At 48.3% G+C, this 25,018-nt stretch overlaps 2 protein-coding genes across 4 annotated transcripts; one reads left to right on the forward strand and one right to left on the reverse strand.

Annotated features, from left to right (window-relative positions):
- The first annotated feature begins 1,902 nt into the window (after window positions 1–1,902).
- gpr137ba (G protein-coupled receptor 137Ba) lies at window positions 1,903–8,538 on the forward strand. The gene is made up of 7 exons (XM_056608972.1): window positions 1,903–2,565; window positions 3,254–3,303; window positions 3,929–4,151; window positions 4,649–4,795; window positions 6,160–6,288; window positions 6,776–6,897; window positions 7,208–8,538. Exons 1-7 carry the CDS (start codon window positions 2,206–2,208, stop codon window positions 7,320–7,322), a joined length of 1,146 nt encoding a protein of 381 aa, XP_056464947.1. The 5' UTR covers window positions 1,903–2,205; the 3' UTR covers window positions 7,323–8,538.
- egln1a (egl-9 family hypoxia-inducible factor 1a) lies at window positions 6,147–24,595 on the reverse strand. Of its 3 annotated transcripts, none has more exons than XM_056608974.1 (5): window positions 23,500–24,586; window positions 13,713–13,832; window positions 9,747–9,877; window positions 9,568–9,635; window positions 6,151–9,398 (listed from the first exon to the last, which is right to left on the reverse strand). In XM_056608974.1, exons 1-5 carry the CDS (start codon window positions 24,244–24,246, stop codon window positions 9,343–9,345), a joined length of 1,122 nt encoding a protein of 373 aa, XP_056464949.1. In that variant the 5' UTR covers window positions 24,247–24,586; the 3' UTR covers window positions 6,151–9,342. The 3 variants fall into 3 exon arrangements, with proteins under 3 accessions (XP_056464950.1, XP_056464949.1, XP_056464948.1); XM_056608973.1 differs by having other exon boundaries at window positions 6,154–9,398; window positions 9,747–9,883; window positions 23,500–24,595; XM_056608975.1 differs by lacking the exon at window positions 13,713–13,832 and having other exon boundaries at window positions 6,147–9,398; window positions 9,747–9,883; window positions 23,500–24,588.
- Between the last annotated feature and the right edge of the window lie 423 nt (window positions 24,596–25,018).

Here is a 25,018-nt window from a genome sequence, read left to right on the forward strand (position 1 = left end):
TACGTGACACGTGTTTTATAAAGTTATGAAGTTTTATAAAAAAAAGTGTATCAGCAGACTTGAACCCGTTTCAAGCAACGGACCCTTGAATGTCAGAAGACTGGGTTAATTGGCCGAGTTAATTGATAGTTACGTCAAGGACAGTGGAGCCTACTGTTCCATACACTAATTGGACTATTGCCACGTGACGAACGGCTCCGTTTGTTGGCCCTACCGCCTCGTGTTAATTTTTTTTAATAATGAGTCAAATAACATTCCACGTTTCTCAGTTCGGATTGTACGTTGGATATTTCATGGAATAATTTAATTGGTTTAGTGGTTTCGTTTTGGTCAAGAGAAGATAAATAAGGCGGCGTCCGCCGTCCTTTATGCTTATCTCAAAAATGGGATTCTACTGCCACCTGGTGGTTAAATTATGGATTAAAAATGAAGATCGTTCACTTTGCAAAATTTTTTACTTTATAGGCTTTTTTACAGGATTAAAATAAATATAGCTGGCATTGTCTGCACTTAAAAAAAAAGTGATATAACACAGCAATATCGTGGAGTGCTACTTGTTTGGCAGCACCAATATAGACAGAATAACAGGATAAGCCTTCAGGATACAGGACTGTCTGGGAACAAGGTTCCTATTGATCAACCAATACACTCTATCCCTCTTATCCCAGACCTTGTACACTATTTTATCCCTTAAGCATGTGGACCTCTTACCTACACAACAAACCCACCCAGCTACCCTCCAGCGATCCATCAATAATGATTTTGCTGAGAAAGCAGCAACAATTTCTGTTTGACTTGGGTGGTGCAGAGTTGGACAAATGTTGCAGCAGGGTCAAAGGGGACTGGGAGAGGTCTTCTTCCTCATGGCTCCCCCTGTGTTCACATGACCCAGTGTCGGGGAAAAATGATAGGTTCACCAATTGAAAATACAGTGAATCCGAGCAAAATATTTAATATTTTATACAAGCCATGTGTCAAATAGAGGTATTAATGCATTAACAATGCCGCATCGTTGTATACATTCCATTTCAATTGACATTGTTTACTTTTGCAACAGTGCCCCAAGAGGTCAAAACAAGAGAAGGAGCGATGTCTTGGTCTGCTGGTCGTTTCTCATCACGACAGCCTCGTCTGTAGCGTCCGGAGTTTGACAAAGTGCAGCAGTGTCTCCCCCTCTCGCTTCCCCTCCCTCCCCCTCCCCATCCTCCTCTCTCTCTCTCCCTCTCTCCCTCTTTTCTCTCACTATCTCTCTTCCTCTAGATTTTGTTGTTGTTTAGTAGCAGTGTAAAAAGCAAGCTAATGTAGTGATTCAAACCCTGTCTTGATTCAGTACTACTCTCTCCCTTCCTCTCCATGTCCCTGTCTTTCTATATCTCTCCCCGTCTCCCTGTCTCTCTCTCTCTCTCTCTCTCTCTCTCTCTCTCTCTCTCTCTCTCTCTCTCTCTCTCTCTCTCTCTCTCTCCCTCCCTCTCTCTCCCCTGGGCTGTGGGAACCTCCAGGATAGGGTTAAAAGGTACAGCGGAGTGCGTCAGCTGATGCGTACGGCCTTGCGTCAGGGATGGGGGGGGGGGGGGGGGGGGGGGGGGGGGTGGTGCCTGTGAGCTCTCTGCCTCTCTCTCTCTCCCTGGGCTACAGCAGCTACAGCACAATGCAGCTTCCTGCTCACGACTGCTGACCGGCTTTCTTTCTCTCTCTCTCTCTCTCTCCCTCTCTCTCTCTCTCTCTCTCTCTCTCTCTCTCTCGGTCTCTGTCTCTGTCTCTGTCTCGCCTCATCTCTCTCTCTCCGGCGTCCGATCATGTGCCTCAGCTACCGGCTCCAGCAGTGCTTCTCCACCACCTCTCCTCTCCTGCTCTTCCGTTCTCCCTGCTCCTGACACACGCCCCCCCCCCCCCCCCCCCTCTACTATCGCGGCGTTCACAACATCCTTTCCTTCCCTCCTTCCCGGCTCCCTTCTGGATTGTTTAAACCGTGCCTCAGGGAGCCGCTGCAGCGGGCAGACCGACCGGTGGTAAGAGGAGCTGGTGGTGGTGGTGGTGCTGGTGGTGGTGGGGGGGTCCGGAGACAGCGGCGGCAGCTCAGAGACAGCAAGAGAAAGGGAGAGAGGCCCCCTTTTCTCCCCCTTTCCCCTCTCCATTCATTCCTTCTAGCGCTCCCCTCCTCCGGCCCTCGCTCTCTCGCTCGGGGGGGGGGAAAAGCCGGCAGCCATGGAGCCCCCGGCCGGCGGCGTGGCCCTGGCCCCCTCCACGCTCAGCCCCGCCGTGCCCACCTACGTGACTCTGGGGCTGACGGGGGTCTACACGGCCCTGTACTCGCTCCTCTTCGTCGGCGTGTACTCCCAGCTCTGGCTGGTGCTGCGGTACGGACACAAGCGACTGAGCTACCAGACGGTGTTCCTGTTCCTGTGCCTGCTGTGGGCCGCCCTGCGGACCGTGCTCTTCTCCTTCTACTTCCAGGACTGCGTGAGGGCCAACACGCTGGGACCCCTGCCCTTCTGGCTGCTGTACTGCTGCCCCGTCTGCCTGCAGTTCTTCACCCTCTGCCTCATGAACCTCTACTTCGCCCAGGTGAGCGGGGCTCCGGAGCGCTCACTGGGCTGTGTGTAGAATGTAGGTTTTTTTGTTTGGTGTTGATGGTTGTGTGTCCTGCATTCAGGTTTAAGTTGAAATAGACGAGCAGCCATTCCTTAATGTACTTCAGATAGAGGATCGTGGTGGGAGGATGTCAGACAAAACCAGGCTCTGTTACATTCTTGTTGTCCTTTCGATATAGCACTCAAAAGTTGAATCCTCGTGAAGTTGGGCATGATTAAATACTCAGGGGACTATGGGTGCAAATGTGTTGAACAAGTTGCTATTTATCCATATGTTGTACCAGCAACATTGTTAAATGTTTACCCTGAAGGTGGGCATTATTTGAAACAAGACACAAGTAAAGATGAATGAACCAATGATGTACACTATTCTTGCAGTAGCCTGCTCTACTGATTTGCCAGTCGTGACATGATTGACTTCCTCCGATATAAAGGGTGGAGGCGATATGGCAGGTTCCCACAGAGTTTTGCTTAAGTTCTATAGAATCTAGCAGCTGTGTGTGAAAACAACTATTTTTAATCTGGACTTGCAGTTTCACGAGAGTGCTTATGACTGCTTGAGTCCTCAGAAGAGAGAAGTGAAACAGGCCTTAAGTAACAGTATCACACCGTAGCCTGATGACTATCTAATTTAATTCCCTTTTTTGATTTTCTCCCAACAGGTTGTTTTCAAGGCAAAGTCAAAATATGACCCAGAGCTGTTGAGATACAGGTATGCCTGTCCACCAGTATACCGATCAAGTTTACTGTGTACATTTGTACATGTGCATAGACACACTGCTTTCCCGCATACTTGCATGTAACAATAACTGCTTCACAACAGGGTCATGAACCGCTTCACTAAACCCAACCATAACTACCGCTTGTGGTATTTTGTGTCTTCTGTCATCTGATGTCTTCTCAAATGCATGATGCTGTGGGATGTCCTTTTCTTCCTCAACATTTTCTTGCATTTGTTTGACACGGAGAAGCAAACACATGCCTTTCAAGATTTAGGGGTCTGCCTCATGCTCTCTTGCTTTTGCTCTCCCTCTCTCTCTCTCTGTTCAAAAGCAGTACACTGTGTCTGGTCATGATCAGTTTTTAAGTATCTTTTAGCCAAATCAAGGACATTGATTGTAAACATCCGTCCGTCGGTACAGGGCGATCAGACTGCCAACGCGTATACAACCACACACCTCAGAAACACGGTTTATTTGCGCACCAATGTCGACGCCTCCAGGATGACTGCACTTCGCCCCGTGACGTGTAGCAACGACGACAGCGGCATGGAGTGACTCGGGACCCGACCCCCTGACCCCGTGACCCCCTGACCCCCTGACCCCTCTCCTCCCTAGGCTGCCCCTCTACCTGCTCTTCCTCTCCATCAGCCTGCTCTTCCTCCTGGTCAACCTGGCCTGCGCTCTGCTGGTCAGGATGACGGCGGCCGACCCTCGGGTCGTGGTGCTGGTGCGGGTCACCATCAACGACACGCTCTTCGTCCTGTGCGCCGTGTCCCTCGCCGCGTGCCTCTACAAGATCGCCAAGATGTCCCTGGCCAACGTCTACCTGGAGTCGAAGGTGAGGAGAGTAAGGGGGGTGAAACGCTGCGCGGGGCTGGATGTTGGCGGTGATTGAGGAACGAACGGTTCCTTGAGATAATACTTTTTCTTTGGTTCGAGAATAGAGTCTGTTGTTGTTGTTGTTGTTGTTGTGGTTGTTGTTGTGTTGTAACATGGTGGTGCTCCCTAGAACGACACACTTGGTGTTTGCTTTGCACAATAGCTTTCCTTCGTCAACAGCAAACATGTGTAACTGTATCATTTGGCGTATTGACAGTATGGAGATGAAGAATTTAGTCATTCAAATTTGCCCCATGTATAACTATTTTATTACTAAAATGTAACTAACTAGTGTTATTTTAAAGTAGCTTGTGATGTTACGTAGAGAATATTGAAATCAAACTTTCGGGGAGTTTCATAAGAGTAAAGAGAAAAGCTACTATAGACACCTTTTCAACCAATCAATGTGTGTTTGAAAACTGATCCATGTGTCTGCGTGTGGGTGTGTCTGTTCAGGGGACCTCCGTGTGCCAGGGGACAGCGATAGGCGCTACGGTCATCCTGCTGTACGCCTCCAGGGCCTGCTACAACCTGGTGGTGCTGGCTCTGTCCAGCAACACCATCAACTCCTTCGACTACGACTGGTACAACGTCTCGGACCAGGTACGGCCTGCTTCCGAACACGATAAGCGAGTGCTTAAAGGTTGTATCAGCGATGTTGGGTGACGTCACCTCTGTTGGTATTTGAAGCGAGATCCCAAACAAACGGGGCCAGCTCACCCCTAACTTCCGTGTTTCGTTCATCCATTAAAAACGATCAAGAACGCAGCGTAATACCCCACAACACCCACCACTCCTCATTGGTTGGTTGGAATACTATTTATTTTGGTTTTGAGTGGTTGGTAGTACCATTTGTTTTTGTGTATGATCTTGGAGCAAAGGCTGCCTACAGAGATGGTTTTTTTGACGGCCTGCTTATGGGTCGGGCAGCTAGTATATCGTGAGGAAAGATCAGAGGAATGTGATCATTTATGTTTCGGCCTAGTGCAGGACAATGGTGGAATAAAAGAGAACTGAAATTGAAAACAACAAGAGGAAAAGGCCAGGCAGATTTCTGTTCCGGATGGATAAGGTCAACCACTGAATCAGCAGAATTAGAACAAGAAGATGTGTACATTTTTTTTTTAAATATATATGGACTGACTCCATTGGCCACTCCGAGCATTTTACAATATCGCACGCACACATTCATTCGCCGACGGCGGTGTCGACCACGCAAGGCGACAGCACGCTTGTCGGGAGCAGTCAGAGTGAGGCGTCTTGCTCAGGTACACCCCGACACTCCACTAGGAGGAGCCGGGGATTCGAACTAGCAACCTTCCGGTTACCAGCCGCCAACCCGCTCTACCTCCTGAGCCACATGCCTGGGGTGAGTGGGGGCGGTGGGGACTGGACGGTGAGGTCGTCTGCTCGTATCATAACATCAAAGCACATGTTTGATTAAAGGGGACATGTTATACCACCAGGTGTGAGTTTGATTAGCTCTTACAAGCCGTTTGGAAAATGTACAGCTTCTGACATCACAGGTGGGCATGTCCACCGTCCTAGATGTATGAAGGATAGCTAAACAACGTTTGCTACAGTCCACGGGTAAGGCTGGTAGACTGATCTATCCAGCACACATCTAGGTGGACACGCCCACCTGTGATATCAGAAGCTGCGCATTTTCAAAAACGGCTTGTTTTGAAATAAACCAATAGGTTTAAGGCCCAATCCAATTTCTACCCCTTACCCCTTCCCCTTACCCCTCCCCCTTGTTTTGAAGGGGTAAGGGGAAGGGCCCAATCCCATTTCTACCCCTTACCCCTTCCCCTTCCCCCTTCAAAACAAGGGGAAGGGGTAAGGGTAGAAATGGGATTGGGTCTTAATATGTCCCCTTTAAAGAAGCATTGGTATATATGTGTTTGCTTCATCGTCAGCCGGAGGTGGATTCATTGAGCCGTCCTCTGCTGGGTGTTTGTGTTCAGGCAGATCTGCAGCTGACCCTGGGCGATGCCGGCTACGTTGTGTTCGGCGTGGTCCTGTTTGTGTGGGAGCTGCTGCCCACCTCTCTGCTGGTCTACTTCTTCAGGGTGCGACGCCCCTCCCAGGACAGGGTAGGGATCCCCTCGTCTCTGTCCCACTGCTGAGCTTAATTGGTTCTAATACTAAAGATCCTCCATTTTCTGTGATCTTGAAAATTTAGCCATTGATAATGGCGGTCACTAGAATACCATAAGAATGTATCTTGCACTTAATGTATGCACTTATTGTCTGTTGTACGTCCTGGCACTTAAAAATAGTACTTAGCATCGTGTAGCGTCTTTTCCTAGCTGAATATCTTTACTGTACCGACAGCGATATATAGTTGTTTCTCTTTCTTCTGACAAATGTACTTATTGTAGGTCGCTTTCATTAAAACATCTGCTAAATGCACTAAGTGTAAATGTATTTGTATTGCAGTAATCTATTTACAATAAGAGCATCCTTAAAAACAACATTCATAATTATATAACTCATTTAATTTAAAGGTCGTTAGGACGCTGATTGACCAATGAGAGTGTGGTGTAATTAACTCAATCGGCGGTCTGTGATTGGCTGCAGAGCGGCCCGGGTCTCTCTGGCCATGGGTTCTCATCAAGAGCGTACTTCTTCGACAACCCCCGGCGCTACGACAGCGATGACGACCTGGCCTGGAGCATCATCCCCCAGAACATCAGACCCAGGTAGCAAGACCACTGATAGTCAAAACTCCTCGACTACTGGACTAGCTTCTTAGCTCTTGTCATTTTTGTAAATATCATTTTTATTGTGGATTGCCAAACTTGAAAAAAATAATAAAAAATTATATGCATATATAATAATATATTTTTTGTCAACTATAAAGCGTAGGCTATACCAAGTTGGATTGAATCTAGTAAGTAGTAGAAATCTGATTAAACTATATATCGGAGGAAGTCACATCATGTCACGACTGGCAGACAGACGTATTCCCTGAAGGATGACAATTAAAGTGTTTGTCTCACTGTGCCGCAGTGTGACCGCTGATAGCTGCGACTGGGGCAGCCAGAGCAGCAGCATCACTGCCTACATCGGGGGGGAGGAGCCTCTGTTCCAGGCCCCGCCCCCAGAGGAGCTGAACCCGTACTGATGGACAGCTGACCTGATTTATCAGGCACCCACTGTTTTTGCACATGACTCAGAGACAAACAGAGGCACATATTAGGGACGTCACCCTGGACTTTATACATTTGGGATTCTTTTTTTTTATGGCCCTATTTTTTTGGGTCTGCAAACAAGAGCTAACAGAGTTTTTTATACAAATATATTCGAGTCCTTAATTGGGACATTAACTTGCACAATATGGTAAAAGAAGTATAGCTATTCTGACTCTTTAGTTTTAGTACATAGTTGATGCCAAATATCTAATATATTTCTGTGTTTTGGTTAGTCCGATGTGTTCCATTATAAAATGTATTTACATTGATACATAGACTGTGATTACTGTTTATATAATAGATTTGTTGAATTCATAATAAAGGGAGTTTTATTCTGTGTACATTTGACGCTATAAAAGAATAAGGACAAATATTGGACTTCTTACAATTCATGGAATTATCTTATTATAGTATTTACGGTGCCCACCATGAGTTGGAGTATATATCAGAAAGACAAGCTGTATGGTGTTTGATAGAAGATCACTTGTCATGCAGTTTATAAAGCATTGACAAGCATATTAATTTGTAACCAAGGCTTCACTGCCATGGAATTGGCTGCTAGGTTTAATTACGTTGAATCAAACCGTCCTTAAATAACCATAAAGGAATTTGTAGAGCAGGACAGCAAAGTTATTTTTCGCATGATGAGTCACATTAAAGTGTAAAACAGAAACTACCATCACACTTAAATAACAAAATGCATCCAGCCCGGAAATTAATTAGAAATAAGGCGTACTACCCAGTCAGTGGCAGTTTACAGCCATCTATTCATACTACTATCACTTCAAGAGGGTTACGAGTTACAGAAGTATTTTCATCTATTGAATTCAGTCAAACATTTAAAATAGCCTATTATAATGGATGTAGAACTATCCAAATGCAAGACATCTGTTAATTGCATACGCTCTAGCATAGCTGGTAAGACGAGGATGAACATGATTTTTCCTACAAATTAGTTAAGAAATGAATGTGCTTGACCTTCAATAACAACTTATACATTTAAATTGGTAGAATATCTAACCCTATGGATATTCCAATTACTTTATGTCGATAAGCCATTTTAGAAATCGTGATTAACCAAGTCCCTACTCCGTGGTGTCCAGCAGGTGGCAGCATGCAGCAGTCAATTATACCTCAGCGCCTTCAGACCTGACTGGAATTCTTGAGCGATCAGTCAGATTCATGTTTTCTTTAAACGTCTTGCAAGCTTGCATGACTTGACATGAAAAATAAATAAAAATACATTGACAAAGGGCGGCACAAGAAATTATTTTCACGCCATCATTAACTCAAAACAAAGGCAAACATTCAACAGTCAGAAAAAGGCGTTTCTTTTTAATTGCGTTCACCACTCGAGCTATTGAAAAACTCAAGTACAATCAAACCACAGCTTATGACAGCTCATTCCATGTGAAAAGCATCAATAAACAATCTTATGCAGAACACTGTACCTTGAAGGAATCAACTGCAAGAACCACAATGTGGAGAGCATAAAAAGCAGAATTGTCCACCTGGGCCCGACTTCTGTGCTCAGCTCTAACATGAAAGCCTGGCGACACCAAAAAAGGTGAGACATGGATGAGGAGGAGGGGGGGGGGAAACAAACAAACGGGCGACTGTTCCTCTCGGTAAAATGTCTTGACAATCAAAGCCATCGGGGTTTTCCGAGTTCCCCCGGGGGTGAAATGAAAGAAACTGCGATTGTATTTAGCGTTGCTTTTTTTTTTTTTCAAACCGCCGCTTACATTGATGGTCGGCGTTCGCTCCGGCGATGTCGGCGCTCCGTGTTGATTCACACCAGCCGTTGCACGTACAAGCGCAGACACACAAAAATACACACTCTCGCTCTCTCTCTCTCTCTCGCTCGCTATAGGCCACTTCTGAGGACAGAGCACTTGATTGAGGGTTCTTGCAGGGAGGGGGGGGGGGGGGAGGGGGTCTGCGAGGCAGACACTAGCTGGGGTCCGAGGGTTTGTTGAGTTCCACCTTCACTCCTTTCTCCCCGGCACCTGGACAACAAACACGACACGTGGGAGGGAAGACAAGTCTCGTCATGAGAAGATACTATATTTAACACAGATGTTTGAACAATGAAAGGAGGTCGTGCAACGACCCAAAAAAACGACACTCACAACCACAAAAAAACAATTCATTGTCAAACAGATGTTTTGTTTTTACCCGTTAAGTACTTCTCTTTAGCCTTGGCCCGCTCGTCCGCGTCGAAATACCAGACCGTGATGGCATACCTGCGGGGCGAACATTCATTAGCAAGAGAAGTGCATCATGGGAAAAAATAAATAAACGGACCCCCCGCTGACCCCTGACCCCAGCACCCCCGCCCCCTTGCCGGTGCTGACCTGGTGGAGTGCGCCGGCTGCACCTCGTGGGGGTTCCGCCGGTCCGACCAGAACAGCAGCAGCCGGTCGAACTTGGGCTCGATGTCCGCGAACTGGGTCTTGCCCTCGGGGAAGATCCGGAGCAGGCCTCCCTGTTCCTTGAAGGCCAGAACCAATGTCAGACGACGACGACGACGACGACGACCACAAACAACAAAACAATGGTCACACCGAGCCCTAAACATGGTGTGATAGTGTCGACGGGCGGAGGAGGAGGAGGAGGAGCAGGAGCAGGAGCAGGGCTGGCCCCGGGGGGGCCCGGGGGAGTGGAACAGAGGACGGGAAGCAGTAGGGAAGGGGAAGGACTTCCTGCGGAGGGATCGGGGAAGAATGAGCCACAGGAAAACGTGTGCCGGAGGGATAAAGGGTGTAAAGGAGAGCGGTGAGATTGGGGTGAGCCTGGCGGATTCCAGCTCGCACGGTCTGATACGGACCCCGCCACCCCCCCCCCCCCCCCCCCCGTCTCTCTCTTCACACGCACAGCGGCGTGAGCCTGAGACGGGCCCCGCCCCCCTGGTACCGGCTCGCGGCGTCACCAACATTAACAGGACGCGAGGACCATTCCTCACCACAGACAGGGCCATTGATACCATAACAAAGCACGGCGGGGTCGCAGGGAGATAGGCAGGTCATGTTTTGCCTTCGAGTGCCAGAGAAAATACGCGAGCACAGACACGGCTGTACATTTTCGTTTTGTTGTGGGTGGAACAGCGCTTTTAAGCGAACATACAGTAGCATCGTTGGTGGGTTTTAACGCGTCGACTCGAGAGGCAGGCGTTTGTTGATTGACCCGCTGGTAACCTCTTCAGAGCGTTAAACCTGGACGGCCCTTAGAGCTCCCTGACAGCTGGCAAACAAGGACCTGACCTTCGTCGCGATCCCTTAGGGCTTAGTTACGGTTGCATGTTGACGCAAAAGGAAGGGGTTTTGACGGACCCGTTTCGTCCTTGCGGACCCTCCTTGCACCCGCAAGGGCTTGACGCGCGCCTCCCAAAAAATGTTAACCTTGCGTCGAGGAGACAGCAAGGTCTTGGTTGAAGTGACTGTGTTGTCATTGCGTTGCGTCGACTTTCAACCTTAACCAAGCCTTTAGGCCGAGTCCCTTATCATAGCTGTGAATGCCCCCCGGCAATGGTTTCTACGTGGATGAAGGGTGAGATCGCATTAGAGAGTGGAGGTGATTGGCAGATTGAAGAGCTCAAACAGTTGGACAAACTGAACTCGAACACTCCACAGACACTTTTTTCTCTGACTGACACCTTGGTATCCAGGCAACGTTGTTTTAGATAACAGCTGGCCCGTTGTTTTGTTAGGGTGTGGCTTATCTTAGACTTGAAGAATTTCTAGGCAGGGTTTAGGAAAACTACTGCCCCTTTATAAATCAAATAAAATGACAATCAGAAGTACTAAAACTCCATGACAAAATGATTGATACAAATACAGAAAAGCCCTGAATATTATGAACATGCAAATCAGCATTTTATATCCATATACAATACAATTTATTGAAGTATATCATCAGGATTAAGGAGTAGTAAGGAGCTGTATTAAGATTTAAGAGCGATTCCTTCAAGATAAGTTGCAAGAAATAACATAGCGATCAGTGAGTGAAACGCGCTGAGACAATCTCGGTTCCGCAGAATGAGAGCATTTCGATTTGCATCACAGCCAATCTCTTCCTTGTGTGATTCAGGGAATCCGTCTCGCCTGTCAATCACAGGTGTGTGAAATGCAACACTTAACAATAGCCTGGAAACGTGGGGAGGGAAGGAGGGAGGGAGGGAGGGAGGGAACAGACTGGAAGGAGATGTTTTGGTCGTCATGTTTCAAAATACGGCTCTTCCCAACTCTTGTTACTGACCTATTCACCTTTATATATATATATTCCGGAAAATTCTAAAGTGACACGTTCATAAATTTAAGGGCGAATGTTTAATCATTTAAATGTTAAGCAGCCAACAGCCTTTCAGAATATTTAAAATCCTATATAATAGGGATGTTTATGATTAAATCTTTAATGGATTAATTGCCGTGAATAATTTAACTTAATGTTTTAACTGACAATGTAGGCTCAATGTACCATTTCTTACTAAATGGGTTTTGTTTTGTTTGATCTGCCTTGTTAGTAATTTCTCATTCGACATAGTTTTGTTTGGCAACTCCATTGGTTGAATAAGACTGACAGGAACAGCCAACGCAAGAGGACCTTTATTGTTTTATTACTCTGTTTGTTTAAGTTGTTTAACGATTCACTTGACTAATGTGGCACTGGAACTGTTTAAACAGAGCGTAAACTGAGAAAAAGACGTGCGTCATGCCTCTTATTAATTATTAATGATTAATCAATTATTGACCGTTAACGCGTCCAGCTCTTGGATAAGAAAAATGGATGAAATGTGCAAACGTATTAATAGACTTATCTCCAGTCGCCGAAATATGGACGCATATTTACCGGGAAATGTATGCTACGAATGTGTTTTCTTCACACACACACACACACACACACACACACACACACACACACACACACACACACACACACACACACACACACACACACACACACACACACACACAATGCATTGATTTTGTTTCACATAGATGGTTTCTAAGCTTTGACCAACGACAAGACTGAACAATGGACTTGCTGTACAGCAGCGAGTATAGTATGATACCCAGGGTAACAACTCAGGGCGAGGCTATAGATGAATCCCCAGTGGCCGAGCCAGCACAGAAACTCCCATGGCATTGTGAAGCGCGTTGGGCAAGCGGCCAACGGTGAATAGGACCTTGCATTCATGCATCTTCTCTCCGTGCCGCGGAATTCCCCGACACGCTAGCCAGCGACCGGCCATCCTCTGTTGGGGCAGAGCTCTATACCGCTATACATCCCCACCAGACCTCCCTGTAATTTAATAATCTCCTAAACAGGTTTGGAGGGTAGGAGGCTGGCGTTATGAAGCACTGCCATGCCTCCGCACCTAGGCACGGGTCTCTCCCAACCGCGCCCCACGCTTAACGAACAAATTTGGCCGTGCTACTGCCAGATGTTTTTTTCGAGAGTCATCACTCACTGGTCCCACCCTCTGTACCGAGACGGTGATCTGTACGAACCTCTACCGTCCAGGGAGAAGCAGCAACCCGATTGCGGAGCGGCACATGAATAAAGATAGAATTTGGGGTTTTAAGCTTTGCCTATATCGGAGTGCGATTGTGAAAATTGAGATGTGCAGTCATATAATTGGAGCCCCACTTTATTAATTGCAAACAACAGCAGAACAACTCATGCATTACCAGCTGTCTGACTGAATACAAGCTCACAGCCAGGCTAAGACCAGGTCACAGTCAGGTTACAGTCATGACCTGGGTATAGCCAGGTTATGACTGGGTCACAGCCAGGTTATACACGAGTAAACCCAGGTAATGACTGGGTTACAGTCAGATTATACCCGGGTTACAGTCAGTCAGGTAATGACGTGGTTACAGCCAAGTTATGGTGTGGTTGGTGGCTGTTTCCTGGAGGTACTGGAGGGTGAACAGTACTGTAACGTACAGTAATGAGTCGCTGCAGGGGGTAGGAACTCTGTCCTTAACTACTATAACGGGATTAAGGAAAAGGAGCGATTGTTCCCGGAGCATGCCGGGGCTGAAACACAGCAGGGAGGTTAACCCAAATACGAGAAGATTTGGGAGGAGAGACCGCAAGGAGAATACGGGTAGACCGCAACGAAAACATTGTCTTGCGCTTGACTTTTCTCATATAACGCATCAGAAAAAGATAATAAATATTGATTTAATAAATTCTTCAAAGTCAAACCAAACCTAAACCGTTGACCATATATTCTTGGTGAAAACGTAAATTAGCTTAACAAAAAACCCACATAAAGACGTTTGCCTTTTCTTCGTTGGACGGGCTCATTCACCTACCTTGACATCCCAATCTTTGTTAAGGTAATATATGCATGTGACGCAGCGTCCGTCACCATTCGGGTTGTCCACATGTCGCACATATCCAGTCCCGTTGCCCGGGTAACACGCCACCATCGCCTGAAGAGGAGAGAGGAAACGACAACCAGGGCACCGTTTAATGAACGGCCACGCGCTTCACAAACAACCGTTTACAAAACCCACCGGACTTCAACCACCGAACCGCAGGACGACGAGCACTTAGAATTAGGATTCACTGAGGGATCGGGTTAGCCTAAAGTGGTAGCACAGCAGTGCGTGATAATACAATGCAGGGGGGAGGTTGTGCACGGCATGCATCTAAACTCGGTTGGTGGCTGCTCGTCGTGCTTGCTGTGCCCCGGACACACACGGGGAGCTAGGGTCCCAGTCCACACCTGTGTGCACTGTGGGATAGGAAGCTGTTGGCGTGCAGGCAAGCCTTACGGAATCCACGCCGGCAGAACGCTCCAAACCTTCGAGACCAGTGCCAAACCCCCCCCCCCCCCCCCCCCCCCCCCCCTCCTCTTCCTGCTCCAATAAGACGGGCACTACCGGTGAGGACATTCTGTGGTTTAGAAACAGCGTCGTTGTGTAAACACTGGCCTCCAGACGACTTAAAAGATGTGGGTTTTTGTGCAATTTTGCAATATCCTTCCTCCCTCCATCTTATTCATACCGCAATATCTGTCTCTGGATGAAAGGCATTTTTTTGCACAGAAATATCACATCTTGGCCCCCCCCCCCTCCCCCCCTCCCTCTAGTGTCTGTCGGGCTTCACGCTGAAAATGAATTGGGAGGAGATAAGTTTGGACAGAGACTGTTGAACGTGCAGAAACCAAGGAGGAGGACTGGGGGCAGGGCTGCTCTCCCAGCCCCCATGAGCAGTGTCTTCAGCGAGATCTCTCCGGAACAAAGAGTGGGAGTCCCGGGGCTCGGGCAGGCAAGAATGTAACCGACACCATAGCAACATTATTAAAAACACTCCCCTCTTCTCGAAATCACCGTCGGGAGACACACGCCCCGCGATCCTGTAGCCAGCATACGTGCGCCTCGAAGAAATACTGTTGCAAAAGAATATATACAGAACAAAAGCGCAGCCGGATCTGCGCTTACCACCGCGACGGACGGACGGACGGGGGGCGTCACTGTTTATGTTTTGATTCGTATGGAGGTCGCCCTATCTGAAATGTTGACCTTCTCTCGAGTGCCGTTCCATTGTTTGATTTTTATTCAGAGGCAGATGCATGGCAAAACCAAGGACGTGCGCTAAAGGACGGCGCACCGCACGTGACACACACACACACACACACACACCCACCTCTTCCCCGTCCTCCTGACGCATTTCGCCGGAGCCACTTGCGTCAGTGCCCCCCCCCCCCCCCCGTCACCGTAGCGTATCCTCCGTGAGGAGGGTGGGCGCATGGGGGTGTGCGTGCTCCGTCGGCTGCCCACATCAGACACCAGAACTGGGGGGGCGGGGTCTTCGCTCCAGTGCTCATGGCTGACAGACCTCCCCCCCTCACCCTTTTTCGGGTGAACACTTCGACAGACCCTCACAAAAGGCTGGGTGCGTAAAGAGCTCTGCGGGGATGGGCGGTGGGGAGGTGGTGCTGCTGGTAGAGGTGGTGGTGGTGGTGGTGGTGGTGGTGGTGGTGAAGGTGGTGGAGGGAGACCTAAGAGTGGGTGGGCATGCCACACGCTAACAGACAAAGGACTTCCTAACTGTCAGAGTCGTTAGTCTCGGGTGCCTGCGGGTGTGTGTGTGTGTGTGTGTGTGTGTGTGTGTGTCTGTGTGTGTGCGTGCGTGCGTGTGTGTGCATTTGGCGTACGTGCCGAAGTGTGTAAAGAGAGAGAAAAAAAAAAAAAAGAAGCAAGCAACACACGAGTTGGAGGGAGCGAGACGGAGCGACAGAAAGAGAAACAGAGCGAGAGGGGGAGAGGGGGAGAGGGGGAGAGAGGGGAGAGAGGGGAGGGGGCGGCTCTGCAGAAGAGAAGAGTTTGAACTGCTGTAAACTTTGACTCTTGGCCTCGCGCCAGAGGGAGCAGTGTTTTAATGGTCCTGCTACGTGCAGAGCGTGTGGAAGATTGCTGATGCTGGGTACAGCGAGGGGATCTCTCTTACACACACACACACACACACACACACACAGCCCTCAATCACACATACACACGGTCCTTAACCCCCCCCCCCCCCCCCCCCCCCCCACACACACACACACACACTGTCCTCAACCCCCCCACACACACACACACACGACACAAACACACACACAGTCGACACAACACACACAGTCGACACAACACACACACACACACACACACACACGCACACACATGCACGCACGCTTGCAGCCCTTTGCAGCACGCGAGCATGTGTGCGTTACAGGGAGAATAATCCACAAGGTGTGGGGGGGCTTCAGCCTTTGGCACTGGCCCAGGAGATCAAACATCTTCTCTGCTGGTCAGACGCCCCCGCCCTCCCTCCCCTGCCCCTGCCCCGCCCTCCCCACCCCACCTCCTTCCCTTCTCGAGGACCAGCAGTGCTAGGCTAGAGTAGCTTGTTGTGCTGGCTAGGACCACCTGACCCCACACAGAGCCATGAGCTCAGCGGGGAGACTCTGGCCTTTCATAAGTACACATAATGTGCAGAAAGCTATAAAGATTAGTCTGATCAAAGCAACGCGCCCCCACCCTAATCCCCGCGCCACCCTGAACGCCACACGGCAAAACCTTTTTAAAACGACGCATTAACGCGGCGCATGGGGGAATAAAGCGACAACCGCAATAATAAATATGCCTCTAACCAAACCAAACTCTCCGTCAAGGAATAAGGGTGAAAAGCATAGGCCTATACAAAACCACACATGCTATTTATAGAGTGCAACATCCTGTCCGGCCAACACCTACTCCGCCGTCTGCGTCAGTTCCTTAAGGAATTGTCTTGAACTCCTCTCCACCTCCCCTGTGGTTCAGTCCTGCAGCAGCTCAGCGCTAGCTTAGAGCCGGGCCTGGATCCGCCTTGTGGCTCCAACCCCTTCCGATTTTCAAACCCACATTGGGCACGACGGGACCGCTCACTGGGGCCGCAGTGGCACCAAATGATGAATGAATGTGCGTAAAGTCGCATTCAAGTGCATTCAAACGGAACCCGGCGTACACGTCCCATTCCAGCGTGCTTCACGTTTGAGAGTCGCGGCAGGGCCGCCCTTTGATTCTGATTCAACGCAACTCCCTCTGTGTAAGCCCTCGCCCGATGATGGCTGAGTCACTCAACTAGTTTCCCCTCCCGTAGTACTGAACCTGCAGCACGCGCCGACACATGCAGAGAGAGAGAGAGATTCGGCAGCCCACCACTCACCACCGTCACTTGACGCCCGGGGGCTTACAACGTATCCCTTCCGGTAAAAAGGATTTCGGGAACTCATTCTCTCTCTGCTGGAGGTGTTCCTTGTACGCCACCTTCACCCCTGACCTCCCTCTGTGTTCCTGTTCCTGCCGCCCGCTCTTCCGCGTTCCTCCGGAGCCCTCATTAGGGGGCTGACCCGGCTCGCCATGCTGCCTGTTTACATTCCACCCAGCGCACGGGCGAGAGAGAGAGGCAGAGAGGCAGAGAGGCAGAGAGAGAGAGGCATAGAGAGATGGAGGCAGACTAGGCAGAGAAAAAGAGGCTGATACAGAGAGAGCAGCAGGTACAAAGAGAGGCAGAGAGAGAGAGAGAGAGAGAGAGACGAACAGAGGCTGATACAGAGAGAGCAGCAGGTACAAAGAGAGGCAGAGAGAGACAGACAGACAGAGACTGATACAGAAAGAGACTGATACAGAAAGAGACAGACATACAACAGAAGCAGCCACAGATACAGATACAAAGAGAGCGAGAGTGTGACAGAGAGCGAGAGACAGAGGGGTAGGGAGAGGCCGATACAGAGAGACACGGACCCTAACCTGCAGGGATCCATGCATATAAGACCCCTATCACACACTGTTATTAGATATTATAAGACCAGGTGTAGAAGTAGGCTAGAAGTTACCGCCCAGCCGACAATAACAGCCTACCAACATGCTGCATGCCTACCTAGTCTGTTTATGTTGACGCATTAACCTCCCTCTCTCCCTCCCTCTTTCTCTGCAACAGGCCCAACATTGTCCCCTAGCATAGACAGTCAAATTTAGTGGAAAATAATATAATCCTCCACTTTGAGAGGAGTGGCATGCACAGCAAGCTGCAGCAGCAGCAGCAGGGGAAATAGGATTTCAAGAGCTCACTCCGGCCTCTTGAAGCTATATCCGTCTGCACCGCGCTTGAGGACGTCATCGTTCTGCAATGCTTTCGGATATCCTTACAACTGGGGAACACCAAGCACAGGATCGGCTCCCACAAACAACCCTCGGAAAGGACAGGTGGGTATACGCTTAGTCCAGTCACGCATCTCCGATATCACCCACACGGAATAATAGACCCAGCAGTCGCCTAGGCGTAGGAAGCGTTCCATTATTAAGATCGGGATTAAGATACACTCAAACACTCAAACACACAAATCAAGGGGTTCAGCAGCTTGGGGTGACTGGCTTCCAACAATGGCTAATATTGAAAAAGACAATAGCGAGGTGTCTGTTTTTTGTGGAACGCTGTTGTATTCACAGAGTGCTGCGGTTTCTTGGTTGTGATTATTCAGCACAAATAGAGAACATGTAAACTGAAAAACACCCCCACTAAAAACACAACCATTTCCTCCTGTGTGCACCCAGAAGCTTGTTCAGCACGTAACGCGGATCTCATCTAAACTCTCAAATACAATTTAGTCCTCAGTCTCATATTATGGTGAGTTCATTTGATTCCTGGTGAACCAGCCTACTGAAGATACTGGATTGGATACTGGATGCCAATGCCAATATTAGGTAGTAAAAAATTACCGATATCGGCGATATTGAAAATATTGATATATGGGCCATTATTCAATATACATATCGTGGTAACCATGGGGGAGAAGATGCTCTTTGGTATTTTGGAGACTCAACCAGAGTAGTCCAGGCCCCCGATTACCCCCCACCACAAAGACCTCATCTGGTTCCCGACATCATGATGCTCTCGCTGTGGGGCTATAGGCTTCCGTATCGTAGGGGTGGGTGGGGGAAAGGGGGCATCGGCACGGGAACAGGGGGACAAACGCTATGAGGGGGGGTCCAGCTCGTCCAACGGAAAGCCGCTTATCTAAACAGTACAGCAGAAGCGGTTGGATGTAGGAGGCCTCTCTTGGGGGGTGTGTGTGTGTGTGTGTGTGTGTGTGTGTGTGTGTGTGTGTGTGTGTGTGTGTGTGTGTTCTATACCATCAGAGTGACCGAGGTGCGGTGCAGAGAGGAAATCCCTGTTTAAAACCAACGACCTAGTTGTTTTTCATTTTACTTTAAACGGCAGAACAATGAAGGCACATATACACAGAGGGCCATCCCGGCGGAAAAACGCAGGCTGACGCACGGAAAATGCATGCATTTTCCTTGTCGATATTTGTGCGTGCGGTTCGAAGGGTTCACACTAATGCACGTCTCACCTTGATGAATTAAATATAAAGGAAACATAGAATACGTTGAGCTAGATGAGCTTCCTTGACGAGCCTTGTTTAAAATAGCTTCACATAGAGATCCACTTATATAAAGAGGACTGCTGCTTTCGCTCTTCGACTAGGTCAAGGAGTCACATGGGGTAAGCAAGCATATCTCAATAGAGGAAAGAGTCAAGTCAACATTCTTCTGGCCTCAGTCAGGAGTTTTTCTATTCATTCACACAAACACACAATGTCGTGCGATGAACCACCCATTAAAGTCAGTAAAGACTTCCATGGAGGCGTGGGATCAATATGAAACTAGAGCTGGTGGGTTAGAGCGCTCCCTGCCAGTGACAGAAGTTTCTGCCCGCTGACGAACGTCCTTCAGGTACACCCGTGGGACAGAACGAATGAATGCCCTTTCCGGTCATAAGGACAACAATGGCGTTCCGAAGGAGAGGCTGTTGATTGACGAACAGAGAGGAATCTCGACCGGTTAACCAGTCGGCCATCGGTTGACAGGTAATAAACTCAGACATAATCAAACCTGCCTCCTTTCCAAACAGGATACTTCTACTAGGGATGTGAAAAACTCAAATTTTTTCATGGTTGAATAATCAGTGGGTGGTATGAGCGAATAATCGATTACTCGATGTGTGCCGACATTCACAAAGGCAGCTATGGATCATCGGCAAGAAATCACTTAATGTCTTAAACACAAAAACAACAACTACCTGCTAAGTAGTTCCAGTCAAATAGTCTGCTGTGAAAAATGCATTAAACTGTAATCAGAAAACACGGTTATATACTATAGACAATATAGCATCTGTGGTGAAAAGGCTGGGACAAATTTCAAATTATAAATATGTACACTTTATGTTCAAAGCATAGACCGTCGCGAATCCCATTGAAACGAATGGCGCAGTGATTCAGTCTTCAAAACGAGAGCTGGTAAATTGTGAAAAATGAATTAAACTGTAATCAGACAACTCAGTTATATGCTATAGACCCTAGAGCATCTGTTGTATAAAGGCTGGGACGAATATTGAATTATAACTATGTACAATAATAATAATAATAAATGAAATTTGTATATAGCGCTTAATATGGTACTCAAAGAAGCTTTACATATTGCCCTATCTAAACTATGTAACAGACATATATTAAGACAGACTAGGATTAAAAGAAAAACAGGTTAAACATGAAGAATAAGGTGGGAGTTAGGTGGGGAAGGCTTGTCTACAAAGGTATGACGTGCAATGCATAACGTTAGCTCTCTGGCTCATAGCTGAGCGGACTAGAATACCTCCCGTTGCCAAGTCTTAGCTAAGGTCCGTCCTATTTACTGGAGGAGAACAACTTTTCCGTTGCATAAGAACCTTACGGGAAGGTAATGATTGTTCCAGCCATTAGTCAAACCCTCAGTCGTTACAAGGGAAACAAAGTTATGGCTTGTGAAAAACTTTATATTTGAATGGGAAAAAAAATTGACGGTCCAAATGTTAAAAATCGATTTTGACCCTCAGGAACGAAAAATTGAATATTCTGACCCATCCCCAACTTCTACTCCGTTGGAGCACTCTTTCAGGAACAGTCATGGAGGTCACAGCAAAAGCTGTAAGACATAGAAACAAACATGGGTGAACTCAACTCAAGTCGAGCCGCCGACCCATCATCACAGCCTAACGTTCAGCTCAGAACGTGTGGCTAGCCCACGCTCACTTCACTTGTAGCTCGTGTGCTAACTGGTCTTCAAATCAATTCCAAGCAGTGTGACTCATGGTGCTTTTATTTGCTTATTAAAATTAGGAATAACCGAACCCCGCCCATGCTGGGAATACATCATAGAACATCCCCCTGCTCAATGAAAGGTGATCCAAACTCTTGGTAAAAACAAGCCTAAACAAATAAGAAACTGCAGCACGCAAGTAGTTAAAGATGTGAGTGTAGTTAAACTAGTCAATGGCCCCCTTCGCTGCTCGTAATACACACAACAGTAGTGAAAGCTGGCAGTCGTTTACACCACATTCACAGGCCTATACTCACTGCCTTTTGAGTCGAAACCGCAGTGGAGGATACACACGAGAGCAGTGGAAACTATAACAGTATAGTGAAACAGCCCCTCCCTCCACACAGCCCAATGCTGCAGCCTAATGACTCATGCAGCAGTCCTGTCCAGCGGGACAGAGAAGACCTGCGCCGACCCACACCCCCGCTGCTACTCTGCCCCGTTAATGACCTATGGCAGGAGTCACCTTCCTGGAGACAGAGCCAGGTCTGGGGACGACTGAGGTTAACAGGCCCCCCCCCCCCCCCCCCCCCGCGGAGGTGGGACTGGTTTAGCACGTCGGTAGCCAAGCCTGAGGGGAAACAGACGAGTTTGGTAGTATTTTCTCATGGCTAGCAGAGTTTGATGCACGAGTTGTAAGGTGCCCTCATTCAAATGATCAAATATCTAATGTAGAGACACAATTGAATAAAATAATTAATAAAGGATATAACGGTGTGAAAACAAAGTGCCTTGCTTCCGTAGAACAGCCTGGGTGCCTTTATCTGAAACCTGTGTCATTAAACACAACCCGCTGTGTAAATTCTAGCAAATCAAATTATTTCCTCTTAGATACCCAACAATGCCTTTCTGAACACTGCAGATGGGGGGGCTGGGGGGGGGGAGAGAAACAAACAGCCTGCTCCGACCCACAATGTTATCAAGGAAAGGCGGAAGTGGTAACAATCCCGTTGAATAACTATTGGCCCAATTTATTTTTTCCTCTATCTTTGGCCGGGCGGATTGTTTGGGAGGTGGTGTGAGTGCCTTGTGTCCCTTTGAACTATTGATACTGGCAGCTCTCCATTTGCGCAAGTCATGGTGGCGTGGCCTGGTCCCGGTCCAGAGGAGCTGGCCAGGGCTTCCACGGGAGTAGGCAAGGAAGTCGAGCACAACAATGAGTTGATTAAAGTTCAGCCACAGGCGAGGAGGTACAGTAGGATCTGCCCGCGCTCAGTGAAGGATTCAATGGAGGGTTCAAGAAGGTGGACTCAGTATTACTTGTGGTTGGATTTGAAGCAGTGATGGATATGTACCTGCTGTCATAGAGATATGTAAATATGTTGTTTATTTTATTACTTTCAGCTGCCTACTCGTCATACTTTACTTTACACTGTTCCGAGCTACTTTGACACCTGATTTTCCAGGGACTAATCCGTATGATCTTTGAGTAGAAACTCCAGGTAATGAGTGTACATCATTTTTAATAGCCAGGCAAGAAGGGGAATCCAATACAACTTTTTTTTTTGACATAAATCATCAGGTCATGCCTGGCGGGTTATATTTATGATGTAATTATCCCTGACAAATTCACTGCCTCACCCACAACCTTGTAAGGAGAGGACATCCATACAGGAGGGGAGTGTGGCTCATCCCAAGGTTATGGGGGGGCGTGTAGCAGATTATGAACTGCACGTACACACCGTAGTATTGCGCAAAGCGTCTGTTTACGCCAGGAAAAGACTGCAGCAAGAACAAGACTGCAACAACGACCCCGTCATTGAACAGTTCTCCAGGAAAGAGTGCGTCTGTGTGTAGGAGAGGGTCGGGAAGACCTTTCTCAGGGCAAAGTCTCAGGCCTTGGGCAAAGTTTCAGGCCTTGCCCCCCCACCCCTGCCAACTTCACAGGGAACCTCCCCATAAGGGGGACTTTCAGAGAAGACTGGTGGGCTGCAGAGCATTGCCTTCGTTTTCCTACTGTCATGAGGGTTAGAGGAAGTGGTCTTCGGCACTATGGTGGAAACCGAAAATATATTTCAACGTGTTTGACACACATTGCATGTCATGCATTAAACTAGGCCAAAGTGCATCAGGGCACAACGGCTCAGGGTCGCCCTGAACATTTGTAAACATGACGCCTCTCAACTTTGTGACATGTGTCATGCGACAGGAAAGCTCTGTATTGACTACTAAGAAAGCACTGACTTTGAATGCTGTAATCCTTTTTTGATGTGTCGTTTTTAAGTGTTAAACACTTGGGATACAATAGTTTGAATGGGCAGTGTTTAACTGCTCCAGATTTGGATTCATAAATAGACCCAAGAGTATATCCCTGTAAATAAAGCATAAATTAAATGCATGAATGTTACACTTTGACACAATATTGCTTTCAAAAAACCACTTTAGATGAGCTTTAAAGGAATCTGGGTGATCAGACCTGCCACCTGCACATACTTACTTTAGTCCTTCCGTTTATCGTGTAGTTTCCCAGTTTCCCGTTGCAATGTCTGACCAGATCATCCATCCTACTCATCAGAAAGCGGATCTTCTCGCAGCCCTTCTCCTGTCCGTCTATCCACGTGATCTTGTCCCCTCGGATGTCCTTGGTGGAGTCGCTCTTCTGGCTGACCAGCTGGCCGTCTGTGAACCGGCCGGTCTGGTGCAGCGCCTTCACGTCCTGCAGGATGCAAACCCCGGTCTCCGCGCCGAGGAAGTTGTCCACCACGCAGATCCCGTTCTTGTTCATCAGCGGGATGATGTAGTCTGTTGCGAGCTTCTGCGGGGACGGTCTCGTCTGTCCATTGGGCTTGGCATTGTTATTGCCACCAACACCCCCACTTGATTTGTCCATGACCTCCTCCGGTCCCTCGGCGTTTGTGATGAAGCCTCTCATGCGCTCGCCGCTCGGCTCCGGTTGCTCGGCGCTCCGGTTCTTTTGTTTGGATCGCTCCGGTTCCTTGCCCTCCCGTGCAGACAGCGCCGGTTCGGGGGTCTGTTTAGGACCCTGCTGCGCTGCCGCCGCCGTGTCCGCCTCTTTGCATATCAGCTTGTGCGTCCCCCAGTGCTGCTTCTGGTGCTCCTTGCTGCAGTAGAACGAGCTGCGGCACCGACCGCACTTGAGGAGGTTTTCCATTTTCCCGCAAAGTTCGCAGTACGAGCGCTCCCGTTCCCGTTCCAGATCCAGTGCGCTTTTCTTCTTCTCCATGTTTGCGGCTCGGACGCAGTGTGTACTTCGTCTTTAAACGTGTGTACTGCGTCTTTAATTTCCAATCCTTCACATGCGCCCTGTTAACTTCGGAAACGCTCCGCCGCCTGGTGCCACGCTACCCCGACCGGAACGAAAAAACATGACCCCCACCGCACGGAATCCTAAGAAATCGATACACGAAGTTCTTCTGACTTCGCGCATGAGCACCACACCGCATAATAAACGTCCATTAAAGCCCACTTTTCGATCAGAGCGCGATCAGTCAGGACGTTTCGGCGCGAGCCCGCCGTCCAACATGACACATGGCGCCGTTCTGCGTGCGCTAAGCTTTTTTGGGATCGACGCTCAGAGCCCCTCCTATCATGACGCGCACCGGGAAGTCCCACCCCCTCGACGTCAAATCGTGCGTAACCCACCTATCAAGTCTCCGAGGCTGCGTTCCAAATCGCATACTATTTCTGTACGCCTCAGCTACCCTTACAATATACTGTTGCACAGTAGTATGCCTACTACCATAGTAAATAGTAATAAATATACTAATTTAGTATGATACTCAATAGTATGGTAGAATGGGTCTGACTCTGGAACACAGAGTTAGGGTAAGGCCCTGCGTTCTAATACCCATACTACCATACTATTTAGTATGGCAGAGAAATATGTAGTAGCCTATGTCCCAATGCATAGTATGGAAAATATGGTCTGCCACAAATACCAGTATGTTGTACTATATTTAATCCCGAACCGCAGTATGCAAGTCAGCATGCTTTTT

This window comes from Gadus chalcogrammus, chromosome 15, assembly GCF_026213295.1.
Source record: "Gadus chalcogrammus isolate NIFS_2021 chromosome 15, NIFS_Gcha_1.0, whole genome shotgun sequence".
Lineage (NCBI taxonomy): Eukaryota > Metazoa > Chordata > Actinopteri > Gadiformes > Gadidae > Gadus > Gadus chalcogrammus.

Bases quoted from the DNA above. Each gene is read 5' to 3' on its own strand.
- gpr137ba (XM_056608972.1), top strand. From the start codon at position 2,206: ATGGAGCCCCCGGCCGGCGGCGTGGCCCTGGCCCCCTCCACGCTCAGC. The intron at 3,304-3,928 runs GTATGCCTGTCC...TCTCCTCCCTAG, and splicing joins CCAGAGCTGTTGAGATACAG to GCTGCCCCTCTACCTGCTCT. The intron at 4,796-6,159 runs GTACGGCCTGCT...GTTTGTGTTCAG, and splicing joins GGTACAACGTCTCGGACCAG to GCAGATCTGCAGCTGACCCT.
- egln1a (XM_056608973.1), bottom strand. From the start codon at position 24,246: ATGGAGAAGAAGAAAAGCGCACTGGATCTGGAACGGGAACGGGAGCGC. The intron at 9,636-9,746 runs GTCAGCACCGGC...TTCGCCCCGCAG, and splicing joins CAGCCGGCGCACTCCACCAG to GTATGCCATCACGGTCTGGT. The intron at 9,399-9,567 runs GTAAAAACAAAA...TTTGTTGTCCAG, and splicing joins TAAAGAGAAGTACTTAACGG to GTGCCGGGGAGAAAGGAGTG.